This window comes from Gracilinanus agilis, chromosome 1 (genome assembly GCF_016433145.1).
Source record: "Gracilinanus agilis isolate LMUSP501 chromosome 1, AgileGrace, whole genome shotgun sequence".
Classification (NCBI taxonomy): Eukaryota; Metazoa; Chordata; class Mammalia; order Didelphimorphia; family Didelphidae; genus Gracilinanus; species Gracilinanus agilis.
Window position 1 is genome coordinate 253,746,624 of NC_058130.1, and position 18,107 is coordinate 253,764,730.

At 37.2% G+C, this 18,107-nt stretch overlaps 1 protein-coding gene across 1 annotated transcript in view; it reads left to right on the top strand.

The window, feature by feature from the left end:
• The window catches only part of PAX5 (paired box 5), a 340,144-nt gene that overhangs the window by 153,687 nt on the left and 168,350 nt on the right, over positions 1-18,107 (top strand). Inside the window, exon 6 of the mRNA XM_044679587.1 lies at positions 12,537-12,666. Within this exon, the coding sequence (XP_044535522.1) occupies positions 12,537-12,666 (130 nt within the window). The remainder of the gene's footprint in view (positions 1-12,536; positions 12,667-18,107) is intronic.

Consider the following 18,107-nt stretch of genomic DNA (forward strand, 5'->3'; position numbering starts at 1 on the left):
TCTTTCTTTCTTTCTTTCTTTCTTTCTTTCTTTCTTTCTTTCTTTCTTTCTTTCTTTCTTTCTTTCTTTCTTTCTTTCTTTCTTTCTTTCTTTCTTTCTTTCTTTCTTTCTTTCTTTCTTTCTTTCTTTCTTTCTTTCTTTCTTCCTTTCTTTCTCTCTCTCTGTCTCTATCCCTCGTACTTTTCACAAGGTGGCTTCTATATAAATATTTGTTGAATATTACATCGTCCATTTCCATGTATTTGCACAGGCTGTTTGGAATGCACTCCATCTTCATCTTTCTTAGAATTCTTAGTTTACTTTAAATCTCAGTTTGTATCACCTTCTACACAAAGACCTTTCCTAATCCCCTTAGCTTCTCATAATTTCTCCCATAATTATCTTGTATTTATCTTGTGTATATTTTCATATGTGTACATTGTTTTCTCTCTCTATTCCCTTCCAGCTTTCTCCCCCTCCCCCAAAAGAATAAGGACTTTACCTTGAGGGCAAGAAATATTTTCTATTTTGTTTTATATCCTCAGGGACTAGAATAGTGGTTACAACCTAATAAATACTTGATTGGTTGAATAACATTTAATCAAATCATCATAAGTTATCCTTGTAAGCCTTTTCCTGCCTCACTAAATACTATCCCTACCATTGGTAAGAGAGCACTGAAATTTTTAGACACAGAGTTTCTGATTTTTTTTTTTAAATGAGGTTGAAATTTCCCCCTTGAAGATTCACATACCTATACTATTCTGATTCTGAAGGGTGTAATATGAGGACTCATTCAAGTTTGTAACATTTGCATATACTTTGTGGCCTTAGAATTGAATTACTATATAAAGACCATAATAATAACAATAATAATAGAAAAAATGTCCTCAAACTTTTCTGTAAGCTTGAAAACTTCAGTCTGAGTGTTTGATAGCATGAATTTGTGTTGCTGTTACCATAATGTCCACATTGATTCTATATACATGAGAAAATAATTTCCTGGACATTTTCTCTATATTTCTTCCAGGGAGATTGGGTCCGTACTAATCATATAATTCTTTGTATTCATTGCTGTTCCTCTCTTCCCTGTATGCCTCTACCTCCTAGCATTTATCTGTCCTTTCCTCTCTCAACCCATTTCCCGTCTTCTCTCAATACACACCAGCAGAACTGGCAAGCCCTTTTCACGTGAATCAGGCATCATGGCACCTTCTTTGGAAGATGAGCTCTGTTGCCACAGCCAGTTTCTGCCCCTCTGATCATCTCCAAGTCCGGTCCAATCACAAAGACCCTCGGCATCGTTTAGATTTCGTCTGGACTTCCTCTTTAAGGAGACCCCCGGATTTCATCCACAAGTGTTCATGTTTCTCTTTGCTCTTTCATATAGATTTTTGTTGTTAGCTTGGGGTTGTGAGCGTGGGTCTGCGTGTCTATGTGATTTACTGAGCTATGGCCTGCCACATGTCTTTACAATTGCAGTGCCCATTTCCTGCTGAAATAATTTCTACAAAGAGTGGCTCCTATTACAGGGAGAGAAGCACAGACGTCATGATTTATTATTATTTATGGTCCCAGGGCCTTGTTTATGCACGATGGCTTAGGTGCACCACGATAGAAATGCCATTATGCAAATGACATTGAATGTCCTTACTGAGCCTAAATAATTTTTGTGTTGGACGATTAAACCTCATCTGTTATTGATATGGGCTGCAGTCGGGCTATTAAAGAGTCCCAACAGTACTTACTCCCAGTAATGGGAAAATTGAGAGGAAGAGGCTAAACAATTGCCTCAAGTGTGTTGTGATTGTCTGGTAGGAGTGGAACATAACCAGCCCCCTGAATGGGAATCGTGTTTACTACTTAGGGATAAATAAAGAGGGGAGAACATGCAATAAATTACACTTTTGATTTGAGTCGGGTGCACTGGAGAATTTGCGTCCTTTCGATTTATTTATTTATTTATTCATTCATTCAGGGGGGAAAAGACCAGAAGTTACCAGGGATGGTTCCCATCCCGCTTGCAGCTTGGTGAGGTGGGAGGTGACAAGGAGGAGGAGGGAGGGTGGGGGGAAAGGAAGGAAGGAGGGAGCCCATCCAATCTTCTCAGTGAACAAGGGAGCTGCCTCGTCACTGCTCCTTTCTTTCTTTCTTTTTTTTTTTTTTGACACAGCTGTGCAGTCACATTTTGATCAGTGTTGATAGCTTATGAATTCCAAAATTGACAAAATTTACAGAAAAATGAGGATAATCCATCTTCCTTAGCAGGCTGTCAGGAGCTGGCCCTACTTCATAATCCTCAATTACAGATGCTATTTTCAGACATTTACATGCAGATATTAGAGCAAAATGAAAATGAGAAACAAAGAGAGAATGGAAATGCAGCTATTTATATGTATAAAAGAAAAACAGGTAAATTTGAGGCATTTAGATTGGATTTGGGGATTCCTTTAGAAGACCAGAGAGAGGCTGTGTGTGCGTGTGGATTTCAGAATGAGACCAAGACACAGACAGCACCCAGTACTAGGTATGTAAATTATCTGAAGGTTTGGGTTAAAAATAGGTCACTTCTACGGCAAGATCGAAATAAATGGGCTGATGATAGGGTATGCTATATGACTCTTGTGATTTTAGGGTATACCTGGGGATTACTGTCATGATTCCTGAAAGAATACAGAAAATAAATCTCAGCCATGAAATTAAAATAATACATTTTACAGAAGGGAGCCCTCAGAACCTGACCATTTCAATTCAAATATGGTAGACACTCGAAATCCACTTCCTCAACAAGGTTCGTTTAAAGGTGAGACCAACATTTTGTTGGGGGAAAAACGTCAATAACTCATTTGAAAGGTGAAATGTGGAGTTCTGTTCAATTGTGGTGTCTGATCAGGGTTGGCCAGATGTATGGTTAGTTGTGTTAATAAACTTTAAAAATGGAATATAAATAATTAAATTAAAGGGAAGAAGCCATTTTGATATATAAATCTCACTTCTAATTCAGAAGAGAGAGGGAGTAGAGGAGGAGGGTTTTGTAATGAAAATGCTCTTCCCATAAAATTTAAGATGGAACAGCCTTGATGCTCTTAAAGCTGTACACAGCACTGTTTTTGAAAAGCCGAGGATATTAATTAGAACTGCTTTGGATTAAAGTCTCCCAACCATGTCCAATGTTACAATTTTCCCCTATTTGTGAGCTTGACACAGGAAGGCAGTGGAAACTCTGCATGGTGCTTCCATTTCTAATATTATCACTGAACTTTTGTTTGAGGAAAAAGCTTTTTTTCTCCTAAAAAATGAAATTTAATATATTTTGGGGCCTATCTGGGTTGACCGCAAAAGAGAAGTTGCTTAGCTGGAAGAGACAGAAAAAAGGAGTGATTGGTTGCTCAGGTTAATGGGAAAAGACCTCAGTGATTCAGAGTCCTAGGAGTTCTTTACCTTGAAAGTTTTGGGTCAGAATGAAAGAGAAGAGGTTTTCCTATTAGTGAATTTGAGTGTAACTGTTTTGCTTTGCCTGAAGAGAAGCTGGGGGCAAAGGGAATGCGTGTCAAACATTAAAACAAACTAAAAACAAAAATAGCTGATTTTTGGAGCAGAAGAGAATAAGTTAAAAATAAACTACGTTTTCATCTACATTTCTATTCTCAAAGCAAATCACTTTCGTGTTTAAGTAAGGCCTAGATGATAATATATATGTCTGGTTCCCTGGTACGAAATGGAAGATTTTTAATAATTGAACGTACTTGTGAAATGCAAACATCCTTTCATCATCCACATTCTTAACCAAATAAATATTTGCAAATAGAAGTGTGAACAGAAACACAGTTAATGAATTTACCGGCTCTGATCAAGAGATAGTCAACTGAGACTTTGCTAGGAGATATTTTCTCTACTTGTTTAGTAGGTCAGAAGAGAGGATTTTGTTTTTCTCTGACTGGAGAATTTTGGTCTTTTCTCAATATCAAGAAAGATGGTGTTGATCATACTTCCTTGTAGATCAACCTTCAGCTTGTCTTTTGGCCATTTTTATGATCCATCTTACCATCCCTAGCTCTAAAGTGATCCAGGAATATGCTTGAGTATTTTCTTTCTAATTAATAAAATTGCAATCTCTTTCTCATTGCGTCAATCTCCCTACTTAAGTTAATTAAATATTGTTTACTAAATTTGAGAAACTTCTTTTCCCCAAGGTAGTTATTCATATATAATTTATTAACAAATAAAATAAGAAAATTAAAAACACCCAAATGAAATCAATAATAAAACAAAGACACAGAAAATAGTTTATAATATTTTGTCTATAAGAAAAGTCATACCTAGGTAACTCAAAATAATAGTAGGTGACTTCTCTTTACTTATGGAAACAAATTTTCACCAATCAGTTCAGTCCAGATACTGATTTTCTATTAAGGATTTCCTTCATATTTCTCTTAAAGATAAAAATAAATTGTCTTTAACCTTGTTTCAATCATCATCATAGGAAGCAGTCTAGAATATATGCATTTGTTAGCTCCTTACAGACTCCTTGTAGAATTTTCTTTATTAACATAATAATTAAGATAGCTGGTAAGAAAGATATTTCCCCTTGCCTTCTTTCTTTTTGTCTTTCTGATAGACTCCTCATAGTTCAAAGGTAAAACACATAAGCTTTCCCTGATGCCAAAGTGAGGAACACATGATAGAAAGACATTTTTTTTCAACTGATTTCCAACTACCCTCACGTTGAGCTTTTTGGGACACTATTCCTTTCTGTTCTGAAGATACAGTAACAATATCTGTAGTTTTTGTGGGAGATCCATGTGAAACAGGTGTTCTACACTAATAGCTAAAATGTAATCTCTAGCTTCTTCCTATATTGTGCTCATAATTTCATCAATCAATCAATCAATCAACAAACATTTAGTAAACACATACTATGCCCTAAATGATGGTGATACAAAGAAAGGCAAAAATAGAGCCCCTGCCCTCAAGGAGCTCACATATTAACAGGGAAGACAACACAAATAACTATGTACAAATGCTACATATGGCATAGATGGGAAGAATAAAGAGAATTTAGAGTAAAAAAAGAATAAAGTATTTAGAAAAATATCACATATGCTGAATTGCTTTTTAATGACAAAATGGAAATGTCTATTTATACCTTTGATATTTACTCATATCACTAGGAATAGAGGGGGAGGTTAGATGGGAAAGGGCATGTGTTCTCTGCCCACTGGTGAAAATTGGTGTACAGAGAAGGCTGGGGATAGGTCAACCATGGAAAAATGCCAGCAGCCTAGGATTTTTCATTTCATACATCATTCATGGCTGACTGCAACAAGGCCTGAGTAGGAAAACCAAATGGAGCAGCCTTTCTCTTCTCTTCCCTCCTGCCTCTACCAGCAGCCCTCCCCAGTTCCCTTAAGAAGGAAAATAAATCCAAAGGGAAAGAGAATATTCCAAATTGGGTTTTGCCCACTGGAAATAAAAATAAAGCCTTTTGAAGAAGGGCTGGAATATTATCCTCCATTTTGTTCCCCACTCCCCATAACCCATCCCCCAACTCATCCCCCACATACTTCAAACCTGGTTCTTCAGTAATACCCCTGAGGATTTCTCATCTCTGTTACACTGAAAGGAAAGAGGAAGGCATATGTCACTGTTGAGTTACTGATCATCTCTGGTCCTCCATTTTCTTTGAGTTAGGCTATGATATTAAAAGCATCACTGGGTATGGAAAGAACATATGTTCCATACCTAAGGAAAGCAAAGAAGGAAAAAAGGAGATTTAAGAGAAGTGGAAGAAAAAAAGTCATGCTTGGGTTCTCATCTGGTTATTTGAAAATACAATGCACTTTTGCTAGCCTAGAAATCCATTGGCTTTCACCTTCTAGCCAGAAGGGAATCCTGTCAAAGGAGACTATTCCAGATTGTTGTCCTTTAAGACCTAATAAAGTGATATCCTTCAAGGAATCTTCCCTAATCTTAAAATCTTTCCACAAACCAATCCTGATTAATTATGGGGAGGGGAACTTCTCCCATAGCCCAACTGCCAGTCTTTGGGCTATTCCTTTCACCAGAACAAAACTTGTTTTAAAGCATTTCTTTTGCTTTTCAGTGATGCACTTTTTTTTTTTTAACATATTATGTATTTCATTTTTCTCTGTGTTTTATCCTTGTCTTCTCCTTTTCTATTAGGATATAAACTCCATGTGGGAAAGGAACATGTCTTTCTTAAATTTTGTGTCTTCCCCAGTGACTAGTAGAGTGATGATCTGTAGACATAGGCATTTAACTAATTATTGTGTTGGATTAAATTGAATCAAATAGATTGTTTTGGGAAGTCTTGAGCTTGAAAAAGCTGTGGCTTGGGGAACTAAAATAACCTTTTTTCATTAGGCAACTCAGATCATTCCATTGTAATGAGAACCTATGGTGGCAAGACCCTCAGGAAATTTTAGGGGCTCTTAAGCAAGCCCTCGCTCATGGTCTAGCAGAAAGCGAACTTCACATTTTAAGTACTGTTTTTTGTTTGTTTATACTCTGGGGAGAGGTGGGGAGAAGATGGGAAAGCACAGGCTCTCTATTCTTTCCTCAGGAGAATGCCATAATACTGATTTTGCTGGTGTAAAAGGAGTGCTCAGTATTTTTGAATCTTCTTATGGTAGTGGTTTAATAAGAGGATGTTCAGAGGATCCCATGATGCAACCCCCTTAAATGACATTATATGAATGTAAAGTCGTTATAAAATTATTTTATAGTCACGTTAGTCCTTTCCATTAAGGTTCTCAACATATTCTATAACCCCTTGTTATCCTTTCAAGGAGGAGAACTTTATCCTTTGCACCATAAAAAACTACCAGTGAGAAAGAGGTTGATCCATGATCCCTACCATCTCAAGGGGACATTCATTTGAAGTATTTTTGCTCAGATATCCTCTGGGTCAATAATGCAGGAGAGAAGACTTTACTCAGAATGATTAACCATTCCTGGGGTCACATTTCTTCCCTTTACTTTCTTCGCTTGGATGACCAAGTGATTAGAAAAATAGAAGCTTTTTAATTAACTTATAAAACCCATGGGCTGATCTGGGCCTCAGTGTCCCCATTTGTAAAATTAAAGACATGGAATTAGAAGATCTCCAAGTCCTTTTACAGCTCTGAGATTTTATGGTCCTGTGATTATGTTGTACTCTTGCTCCCTGCAGCTACCATCATACTGATAAAATTACAAATAGTATTCTTAGCATTAGAGTTTGGAAAAGTTCTTTATTTTTCTTCAGTAAGGCTAAGAAACATGACCTTTTCTATTGTATTTTCTATCGTAGTTTTTGTTGACTTTTATATGGCACAACACTGGGCCCCAGAACAATTAACTTGGTCTGAAGAAAGACTCCCCTGCGGGGGGAGGAGGGGAGAGGGAGAGGGGCCTCCTCCACTCCCCCCCACACCTCCCATGGCAACCAAAGGCACTATTAGTGAAGTTTTGAACTAGAAGGAAACTCGTTTTCCACACTACACCTTCCCTACTATCCTTTAGCATTTGAAGATGGAGTTATGAATGGGATAGAAAATTAGGCATTTAGAATTAGAGATTCTTCTGTGAAATTGTTTTTGGATCATTTTTGTACGAATCAGAATAAAATTATTATCAGCTAAATGAAACCACATTCCTGTGTTTAATCTGTGAGTATTTCATAGAATATTACATTCAACTAGACTTGCAAGTATTGTTAAATTTGAGGGCAGCATGATGCTTTGAAAAATGAGTTTTTTGGTGCCATATACTTTGGATCTGAGGTTATAAAAACAGGATATTATAAATGCTGGGTCTTGTTTGAGGAAGAGGTGGAGATAAAAACAATGGCTCATCCAATTTTATTCTAATTAGGTCCACTTGCAGGGAGTCTATATCATTCAATATATATTGAACATAGTATGTTACATCTGTAGATACTGCTGTTTTTACCTTCAGAAGAGAAAGAAGTGCCTTCTCCAAATAAGAAATGAAATGAGAAGTTTCTTTTCAACAGTTCTTTGGCATTATGGAGATATACCCAGAAGAAGTTAATTAGGGTCCCTTATTTGACATTGGCAACACTAGGCCCAAATTGCTTCTTTTTTCATCTTTGGAAATTTTAAACAGGTTTTCTTCCTATAGTCAGCAGTCAAAAGGCTGGGCCTGCTTGTTCCTGAGCTTGTAGCAAGGCTTTATTTGGACGCCCCAATTAACTACTTAATCATTGTTGCTATTTAAGTCCTAAAAGAGGGGACAGGAGAATTTTGAAATCCCCTGGCCTCAACATGAGCCACTTGATGATGCTGGTGACACTCATGTTCTTGCCCAGAACAGAAGTGAAACATAGAACAATAGAATTCATAAAGTCATGAGCTGGAAGAAACTCTGCTAGTTCACCCTTCTCATTTTTTCAGAGGGTTAAACAGCACCGAACAAGGAAATGACTTGCCTGAGGTCACTCAGGGAGGATGAAAGCAAAATTATTAGCTGTCCTCACACTGGAGATTCATAGGATTATTTCAACTTAAGAATATAGTTATAATTTTAAAATCTATTTTTACCAATTATATTCCTTGACACATGTCTCAAGACCTAAGCTGATGTCTTATTCTCTTCTTGATCTTTGGAAGCTTGTAATTAACCAAGGCCCCATCTTCCTTTTCTCTCTTTCTCTCTTTGCCTCTTCCTTCCATTGGTAGATGCCCAACAGAAGGGCACTGGCATCCCTGGGAGCTCCACTGTACAGAGTAGTTGGTGCTTCTCTACCCATAGTAATAGTCTGAGGAGAATTTCCTGACTCTAGGTGGGCTGGGAGAGGGTGTAAGCTGAGAGAATGGAAGAGACAAGGAACCAGATAGGGGAAGGAAAAAAAACACCCTTTAGTTAGGTAACTTTTTTTTTCTTCTCACTGATCTCCTTTTATATATCTTCCTTCTCACATGTCTGTGTTTTTTTTCTCCTCCATGCTATGGCAGTGGTGCTCCATGCTGATGAGACAATACTTGGTGCAACCTCAGACAGTCATTTTTCAGGTAATTTCTTAGGGTCCAGCTCACATTTTTTTTGGGTATCAAGCTGATTGGCTTTCTTGATGAGGCAGGGGTGCTTGGATGAGTTTCTTCCCTGAGGTTTTACCTGTCAAAGTCCAGATCCAATGTCCTAGAAAGGAAACTATCCAGGTGTTGATTGACTGTCTCCCTTTTTTCCCCTCCTTCTCCCAAATTTAACCATCTTAGATAGGCTAGAAGTCATGAGCAGGGCTCATGCCCATGCATTGGTATAGAAGAAATGTCCTCATTAGGCAGGAGTTCTAAGGAGTAGATGATGGAAAGAGCTTGTTTTTGCTGGAGAAGGATGTGTTCAGTATTTGTAAACTGTTGACATCTCTTATTTTAGTGACTTAATGAAGGGATGCACAATGTGCTTCACTGATACAGAACCCCCAAGTGATAATAAAATCAATCTAAGATCTTTGGAAAATAGAAAACTCACGAAATAATAATTTTGCTTGAGTTGGAATAGTGTAAAAGGAATTGTGTACTCTGTGCGTGTTAAAGGATCCTTGTTCTGAGCCATGCTTCTCTGCTACCTATTGTACCCAGATTTTTATGGGAATAAAGGAAAACATGAGAGAATTACTATCATTAAATAGATAACTAAATAAGACCATCCTTCATAGTTCACCTTCTGCTTTTGAGGCCCATACCTTTCCTTCCTCAATGCTTTTGGCTTGCCTGTCTATAAAAACCAAAATCTCTATTTGGGGACCTATCTGCTAATATACTATATGAGGAATATTCCAGAAAACGATCTATGAAAAGAATTAGGCATGTGTTAGCCAGGAGAAGAGATGATCAGGGGATATATGATGTTTTTGGTTTACTAAATGCTGTCCTGTAGAGGAAGGATTAGACTCATTCTGTTTTGCCCCAGAGAGTACAACTAGGAACTCTGGGTGGAAGTTGTAAGAGAAAAATCTATTTGGATGTGGAACGGATTACTGTATTTCAGGAGGTTCTTCCTGATTGGAAGTTTTTTTTAAAAGACTGGATATATTATTGGAGGGATTTTTGATCAGGTTTGGGTTGCACTTAAATGGCTTTTTTGATCCCTTCTACTCCCACTAAAGTCTGTGGTTCTGTGAGTCCACTGAAGAATCTTTGGCACCATGTGCATGAAGTCTAGAGAAGACTTCTTGAGACCATCTGAGACTGAGCATCATAACCATTGTGGCTGAATTTATAGTCTGGCTAGCAATGTCGAATGGCTTTTGTAGTAGAGAATATCAGAGGATGAACTCTGGGTTTTTTTAAAATAAGACTTCATAGGTTGCTGGCATTCACCTGAAGGAAGAGTACACCCATAGATAGCCTTTGTGTCCAAATGAGTTTTTTGGAAACTATCCACCCACAGTGAAAAAAAAAAGTTGTGAGACTGAGATATCCTAAGGCAGTCTTTTTCATTTTATTTTTCCTAATGTTGTTCCCATTTCCTTCTGTCACACAGATCTAGAGAGGGGTGACGTCATTTCTTGGTCTACAAGACCCTAGTCTGCTCCTTCAACTGCTGGGCACACACACATACATGTATATGGAACATATGTGTGTATATATGTGTATATTTAGAACATATGTGTGTATTGAGCATCTATGTATGTATGTATAGATCTATGTGTGCATGTATACACATGCAAACAGACATAATTTTCCAATCATTCCCTCCAGACTTCTCTTCCATTTTCAGAGCTGACCTGGTACCCTGTTGTAGGATCTATCAACCATTTCTAACGGCTATCAAATCAACTCTTGTCATGTTTCTGATTAAATTAATAATATCAGATGTTTATAAAGTGCTTTAAAAAGTACTTGAAGTAGCCTCATGCAATCAGTGCTTAGAGTGGTGTCTGGAACATGATAGGTACTTAATTAAATGCCTGACCTTATGGTGACCATGAGAAATGGGTGGTAGAAGTATTATTGGGTTAATTCTGTTGATGAGGTTCAGAGAAATTAAGGGCAGAGGTGGTATGATGGATAGAGCACTGGGTCTGGAGTCAGTTCAAATCTAGCCTCAGACACAGACAGGGCTGCCAAATTTCTTTCAATTAAATAAAGCGCTGAATCTCTCTTTCTGATTTTAGCAGCTGTCCCAGCCACAATCTGAAAAGTTATTCCTAAATGTCTAATTATTTTATGCAACCCAGCAAATGTGGCAGAATAATAATTTTTTAAAAAAGAGAGAGTATTGTTAGAAATCCTTTGATATCTCCTTTTAACTGTCCTATGGGTCCACAATTGGGTGTGACCCTTAGCCTGATTTCATCATTACAGATGGAGTTCAAAATCTTACCATGCTGAAAGGCTTAATACCATTTAGATGATCCTGCCGTTCTCCTGTTGTCATTTTGAATAATTACAAATTATTCTTTGGCAAATTTACTAACTACCCTTTATTGTTGGTATAAGCAAAACCAAACATTCACAAAAATTGCCAGTCCTAAATTTCACTGGAGCAACTGGAAACTTTAAAACAATCCCACTTAGAGACAAGTTTGCATATGTAACAAATACCCTTCCTCCTTACCTCTCTTTTTTGGGTTTATTTTCTCTCATTTCAGAAACTTGTTTAACTGGAGATAGGAATTCAGGTGTAGGGATGATGGTGAAGAGAGCGCATGCTCATACTTGTGGTTTAAGCTTCTCTTGAAGTAGGAAAATTCCTGATGGGTATCCCTGTTATCTTCCCTGAGAACCATTCTGACAGCTATTTCAATCCTCTGGGACTCCAAGAAGAAGACTCTAATTTCAAGATCTTGGTTTCATAAAAATAGCTTAAAGAAAGGAGACAGACTTCAGAACAAATTCCTGTTGGGGCCATGGAAGCATTTCTAAGTAAAATCTACTCTTTTAAAAATTTTGGCAAAGGATCACTTTTTAAAAAAAAAACTTAAAGTGACTATTTGCCAAATCCGATTTCAGTTCACTAGATAATGAATTTAGTTCTCCTAATGGATTAAGAGCCCAGGCAGCACCAACCTCTCATTCATTCACCAGTTCAAGGAGACACTGGTTGCTGCTGCCTGTTTTATGAGGAACACAACTCTTACCTCTGCGGGAGACATGGATCTCTTCCAAACAACCAGCTCTTGCTACTCTTCCATGCTGTGTTTGCATACAGTAGTGAAAAGGAATTTGGTTTCATGGACCATGAAAGATTCCAGAGGCAAATTTGAACTGAATCATGATCAGCTCATTTGGATCCACTTATTTTCTGCTAAGTTCTACAATTCAACACTGACTTAAATCACAAATCTGCCATCTTACTTTCATGAAGCTGGGCAGAGAAACCCAGCTGTTTGTTCTATCCCTACGCAGTGACCTGGGGCTGAAACTGAACGAAAGTGTGTTACTAAATATGTTCTGGTTTTCTTATATAGTGGGATTTGGCATTGTGGAGGAATTTTCCTGGTTTGGTTAATGACAAGAGTCCAGCAGCACATAACTAGAGTCCTTTGCCTATTGCATTGCTGAGGTGTCTTTTGCTTAATTTTTCAGACCACAGAATACTCAGCCATGGCATCACTTGCCGGTGGATTAGATGACATGAAGGCCAATTTAACAAGCCCTACGTCGGCGGATATAGGGGCCAACGTCCCAGGGCCACAGTCATACCCCATTGTGACAGGTAAGAAATGCAAGAGACTGATGTATGTTGCAACCAAGTGGATTTGTTGATGGAGTGGGGGAAAAACACAGCAGCATTTTGGTGCTTATAGCTGTTGGTAGCTATTTATATTATAATAAGGTCATAAAACATTGGAATGCACATGTGGATGGGAGGCTATTCTCTCTAAAGAAGTCTTGTTCTTGATGTGAGTTCATTACTTATTGTTCAAACAAGGCCAGAGGAGATACAAATCTAAAACTTAGATTAAAAAACTTGCACAAAACAGTAACTGAGCCTCATTATGTGCTTGTATTGCTGTTTATCAGAACACTGTTTGAATGGCATTACGTCTGGAATACAGGAGGTTGGGTTTGTGATAGGTTTGAGTCTATAGAAAATGCTGTTTGATATCAACAAAAATCAGCTTAAGTCCTGGTTCCTTATCCCTGTCATGGTATAGAGTGGCTCACTAAGAAATTCTCTTTTAGAGAAGGTGGCTCTTAAAGCCTTCATCATTCTTTCCACTGCTTATTAAGGGATTATTAAGAATAATACTGTGTATCAATGACCTAACCAGAGTGCTTGAGCCCAGGTGCTGAATGCTGATTTTTCTCTGTCCTCTTGCTAAATTTTGGTTACCATTTTGTACTGAGCTGAAAATTATTTTCATCCTTGACACTGATTTGTTTTTATATTTTACTTTGACCCACTGGTCTCCTAGCCTTCATTTTAATTCTTTGCCCTACGGTTTGCCTTCCTCTGCTTTGATTGATCCCTTCGCCTAAGGAGATGATTGTGCTATATACTCATGGAAACATGATGTAGTAGAAAGAGTACTGGACACAGAAAGATCTGGGGTCAAATCTTGTTTCATGCAATTACTAACTATGTGATTGCAAGCAAATAACTTCTCTGAGCCTCAGTTTAATTCCTCTGCTAAATGGGATAGTGATCCAGTAATGTAGCCCAATCCCCTCTTAAAGCACAAATCCTTTCAGATCTTCTTACAGAATGTATTCACTCAGAATAGTGAAGTGATTTGCCCAAGGCTACATAAACAATAAGTAGCAGAAATTAGATTTAAACTCATGTCCTATAACTCCAATTCCAATGCTCCAATCCCTTGTGAAGTAGTTGTTATTACTGTACCTCATAATCCTATGAGAATCCCATGAGATAAGATTCAAAATGCTTTGCAAACTTTAAAATACTGTAAAAATGTTACTTGTTATTATCTGGAGAATGGAAGACTTTGGACTAGAAGTTGGATGTATGAGCGATGTGACGCCAGGGGAAGTAAAACCCTCTTTAGGCATCATTTTGCTTCTCTTTAGTATATTGCTAAAACCTTTGGTATTACATAATACTTATAGCCATCACACAAGACCATTGTGAGAAATTTGCTTTGTATAACTTAAAGGGCTGTAGAAAGGTAGTTGTTATTGATACTATCATCTTTGTTCTTCATTCTAGTTCTTATCGTTTTTGATAGAATTCAGAAGAAAACACGCCTGGTTGCCATCTTGCTATTATTCTCTTATTTTTAGTGTTCTATGGACTATTGCCCAGGTGGATAAAATAATTATCTTTTTGTCACTGAATAAATTATAAAACTTATTATTATAATTTATTTCTTTATCATCTTTCTTTTTCATGTAATACAGACAGAAATGTTCCCTCTTTGACTTGAAAAACCTACTCAGTTCTATTCAGGAGCAATGACAAAAGAATTAAAGCCAAGCCGTACCACAGTGACTTAAACTGTCTTCTTTCAAGATGCCACTTTTTAGTGCAATTTTTTTTATATTACTATACTGGAAGCATGTATTAGATTGATATTATTCAGTTGTTTCAGTCATATCCAACTCTTTGTGTCCCCATTTGGGGTTTTTCTTGGCAAAGATACTAGAGCAGTTTGCTGTTTCTTTCTCCATCTCATTTTACAGTTGAGGAAACTGAGATAAACAGGGTGAAGTGACTTGTCCAGGAATACACAGCTAGGAAGTGTCTGAGGCCAGATTTGAACTCAGGTATTCCTGACTTCAGCCTGGGTGACCCTTTATTTTAAATAGAGAACATTTTTCCATATGAACATCACTTACTTTAGTATTTTCACTCAGCTTGGATCTATTTAGATATTTGCAGAACATGATTAAACCATCAGTATGGAGCTGAGTCAAAAGCTTTGTGATAAGAAAGGCAGTGTAAATGACACTTTAAGGGTGAAGGGAAGATTGTTCAGTAATCACCAAGTTAATAATGAGTTGCTTTTTATAGCCCTGGGACTTTGAATTATAAGCTCAAAACTTATTAGTTGATAAGTCAGCAAGCATTTTTATCAAGGGCTCACTATGTGCCAATTGTGACAGCTAGGTGGTTCAGAGGATAGAGTGGTGGGCTAGGAGCCAGGAACATTTATCCTCCGAGTTCAAATCTGGCCTCAGACATTAATGACCCTGAGCAAATCATTTATCCCTGTTTGTCTCAGTTTCCTCATCTGTAAAATGGACAGGAGAAGGAAATGGCAAGCCACTCCAATATTTCTTCCAAGAAAACCCGAAATGGGGTCACGAAGAATTGGAAATGGCAGAAAAATGTTCTAGTTACTGTGCTAAGCACTAGGATATAAAAAAAGGGTAAAAATAGTTTCTTTCCTTAAGAAGCTCACAATTTATTATTATTTTTTTCTCATCACTTTTTATGAAGTTTAGATAGAAATGATCTTTGAGCAAGTCACTACTCTAATTTTTTAACATTTATTATTGTACAGACTATTACACAGGGGAAAAAGTAATTCCTATTTATAAATCTGAGTATCTGAAAAAGAATCCTTTGTGGATTCAATGTAAGCATCCCTAGCACAACTTCAGGGGTAGAAATGACAACAGGAATGATATGCACCTCATCCTCATACCACATGAATTTGACCTCTACTAGAAATCTATGTTTTGAAAACTTTTTGTAATTTGGAGATTATGATGATCTGTTCTGGTGACATCTATTAAACAAAGTTGTTCTGAGTTTTTGTAAGTCAGCTCTTTGGGTGATTGTGGGCAATGAGTTTGATTTGTGACAATATTATGGAAATTGGTTTTCTGTCCTTCTGTGATAGACAGCAAGCTTCTTACATACAACGCTATCCTGTAGGTTGTATCTTACTAGATATTTGGTAGGTATTAATATTTTAAAGCCTGAATTAATGGGGTTCACAGTTGCTGCCATTTCCTTGAATGATCAACAGTGATCAAAGTGTCTGGGATGCTTAAGGACAACCTTTCTGTCATGTATGGTAGCAATGAGCTGAATTGTCAACTTAAACTACTCTCTTGCTACATGACTCCACCAGTTGGTCGATGCTTCTTTGTTGACATATTGTTGCCTGCGTTCATGCAGATGTTTCCGAGTTAGGAGCCTGTAAATTCCATTCTTGGATCAGTTATTTCATGGCTCCATCTGGATGTAAGCCACTCTCAGTTATATTTAGCTTACCCAATGGCATGTACTGGTTATCCTTCTTGATTATTGCTTCATGTCCATGTATGCTTGTTCCAGAACTATTTATATAGGTCTTTGACTTGTTTATTAGGTGCTCTGAGAATGTCCATCAATCCTCTTCTTCCTTTTTGGTAATGAAATGTTAATTTTTCAGTAGCTGTCTAAAAGAAAGGGGCCCTACATTACATCAACATCAGATGGGTTTTTGTTAGGATATTTTCCAAAGTTGTTATGGTCCATTTTTGCAGGTACAAAGACATATATTAAGTCTGGTATTATGTAGGTATTAATTACTTTAAATATTTTTTTCTTCCCATTCAGCATAGAATTCAGAATGCCAATAAACCTCTTACTTATGCATGATTACAAGCTTCTTCTTCATATCTTTATGCTTGATGTGTCTTGCTTGGAGGAGACGAGGCATTTGTAGGAATTACCTTCATCCACTGATATAGTAGGGAGGTTGCGATGTCCCTACCTCAAATTTCTCCCCAGTCCAGATCATCCTTCACTCAGTTATCAAACTGACTCTTAAAATGCAAGTCTAATTGTCTCACCCACCTATTAAATAAACTCTAGTATTTCTCTTGTGTCTCCAGGATTAAATATAAAACCCTCTACTTGGCTTTTAAACCCCTTCATAACCTTATCCCTTCTTTCTGTTCCAGGCTTCTCATGCTTTGCTCTTCTTCACATCTCTGTGATCCAGTGTCATTGAAACCATTGGTTCCTGTCCTACATGACACTGTATTTCTCATTTCCATGCATTTTTACTAGCTCTTCTCCATGCCTGGGATTCTGTTCCCTCCTCAACTCTGCCTTATGGTTTCCCCTGGCTTCTTTTAAATTTCAGATAAAATCTCATCCTCTGCAAGAAGCCCTTCTCCTTCCTACTTAATTTTAACACCTTCCTACTGAGATCATCTCCAATTTATCTTGTATCTATATTGTTTGTACATGGTTATTTATTTGCATGTTGTTTCCTCCATCAAGCTGTGAGTTCTTTGAAATAAGGTACTGTTTTTTTTAACCTTTCTTTTGTATTCCTAGTGGTTAGCACAATGCCTGGCATAATGTAGATGTTTAACAAATGCTTACTGACTCACTAGTAATTCTGCAAGGCAGAATCAAACTTGTATCTGAGAGGGAGCTAGTAAAAGGCTCTGTTATTTTATGTGCCATTGTGAAGTGTTTGAGCCAGTCATTACAGATTTTATCTGTATCCATTGTTTTCCAGAGTTTCAGTCATCTTCCATTGATGTAATTGTTCTATCATTCATTATATTAGTGGTGTGTAAGTTTTGCTTCTGATTGAATCCAACTTTATTATTGTTGATTTAAACTTTTGGGGACCATTGAGATGACCAGAAATTCTTCTCATCCTTTTTTCTTGGAGGATTCATTCTCTCCTCTAATTTTTTTTGTTTCCCAGTCCTCTGTAGTAGTTTTTGATTGATGTTGAATTATTTGTTTTGTTCTTTGGGTTGCTTTGAATACTTTTATCACCTTAAGATTTTAACTTTTGATTTCTGTTATTGATTAAGGAAATGGAGAATTTTTACATGCTTTGATCCTCTAGATTCTCTTCTGTGGATTTTTTGGGGGGTTCTATTTAAATGGGCAATTTGGCATGCAATCTAGATAGATAATCTTTCAATATTTTCCCTCAGATCTCCAGTTACTTTTCTAAGTCATTCCTGCCAGTGTGGTGTTTGATGCCTATTTTTTAATAATTTATTCCTTCATAGTTCTACCTTTCTGCCTTTTTTTTAAAATCATGGTAACTGCTGCTTCTGTATGCTCTTCTGTTCAATTGCTGAAATGTTTTTACACTTTATGTCAAACATTGTTGGAAAAGAATTTATTAAGTGCCAGGAATTGTACTAAGTATTTTTTTAAACCCTTACCTTTCATCTTAGAATCAATACTATGTATTGGTTCCAAGGTAGAAGAGTGGAAAGAGC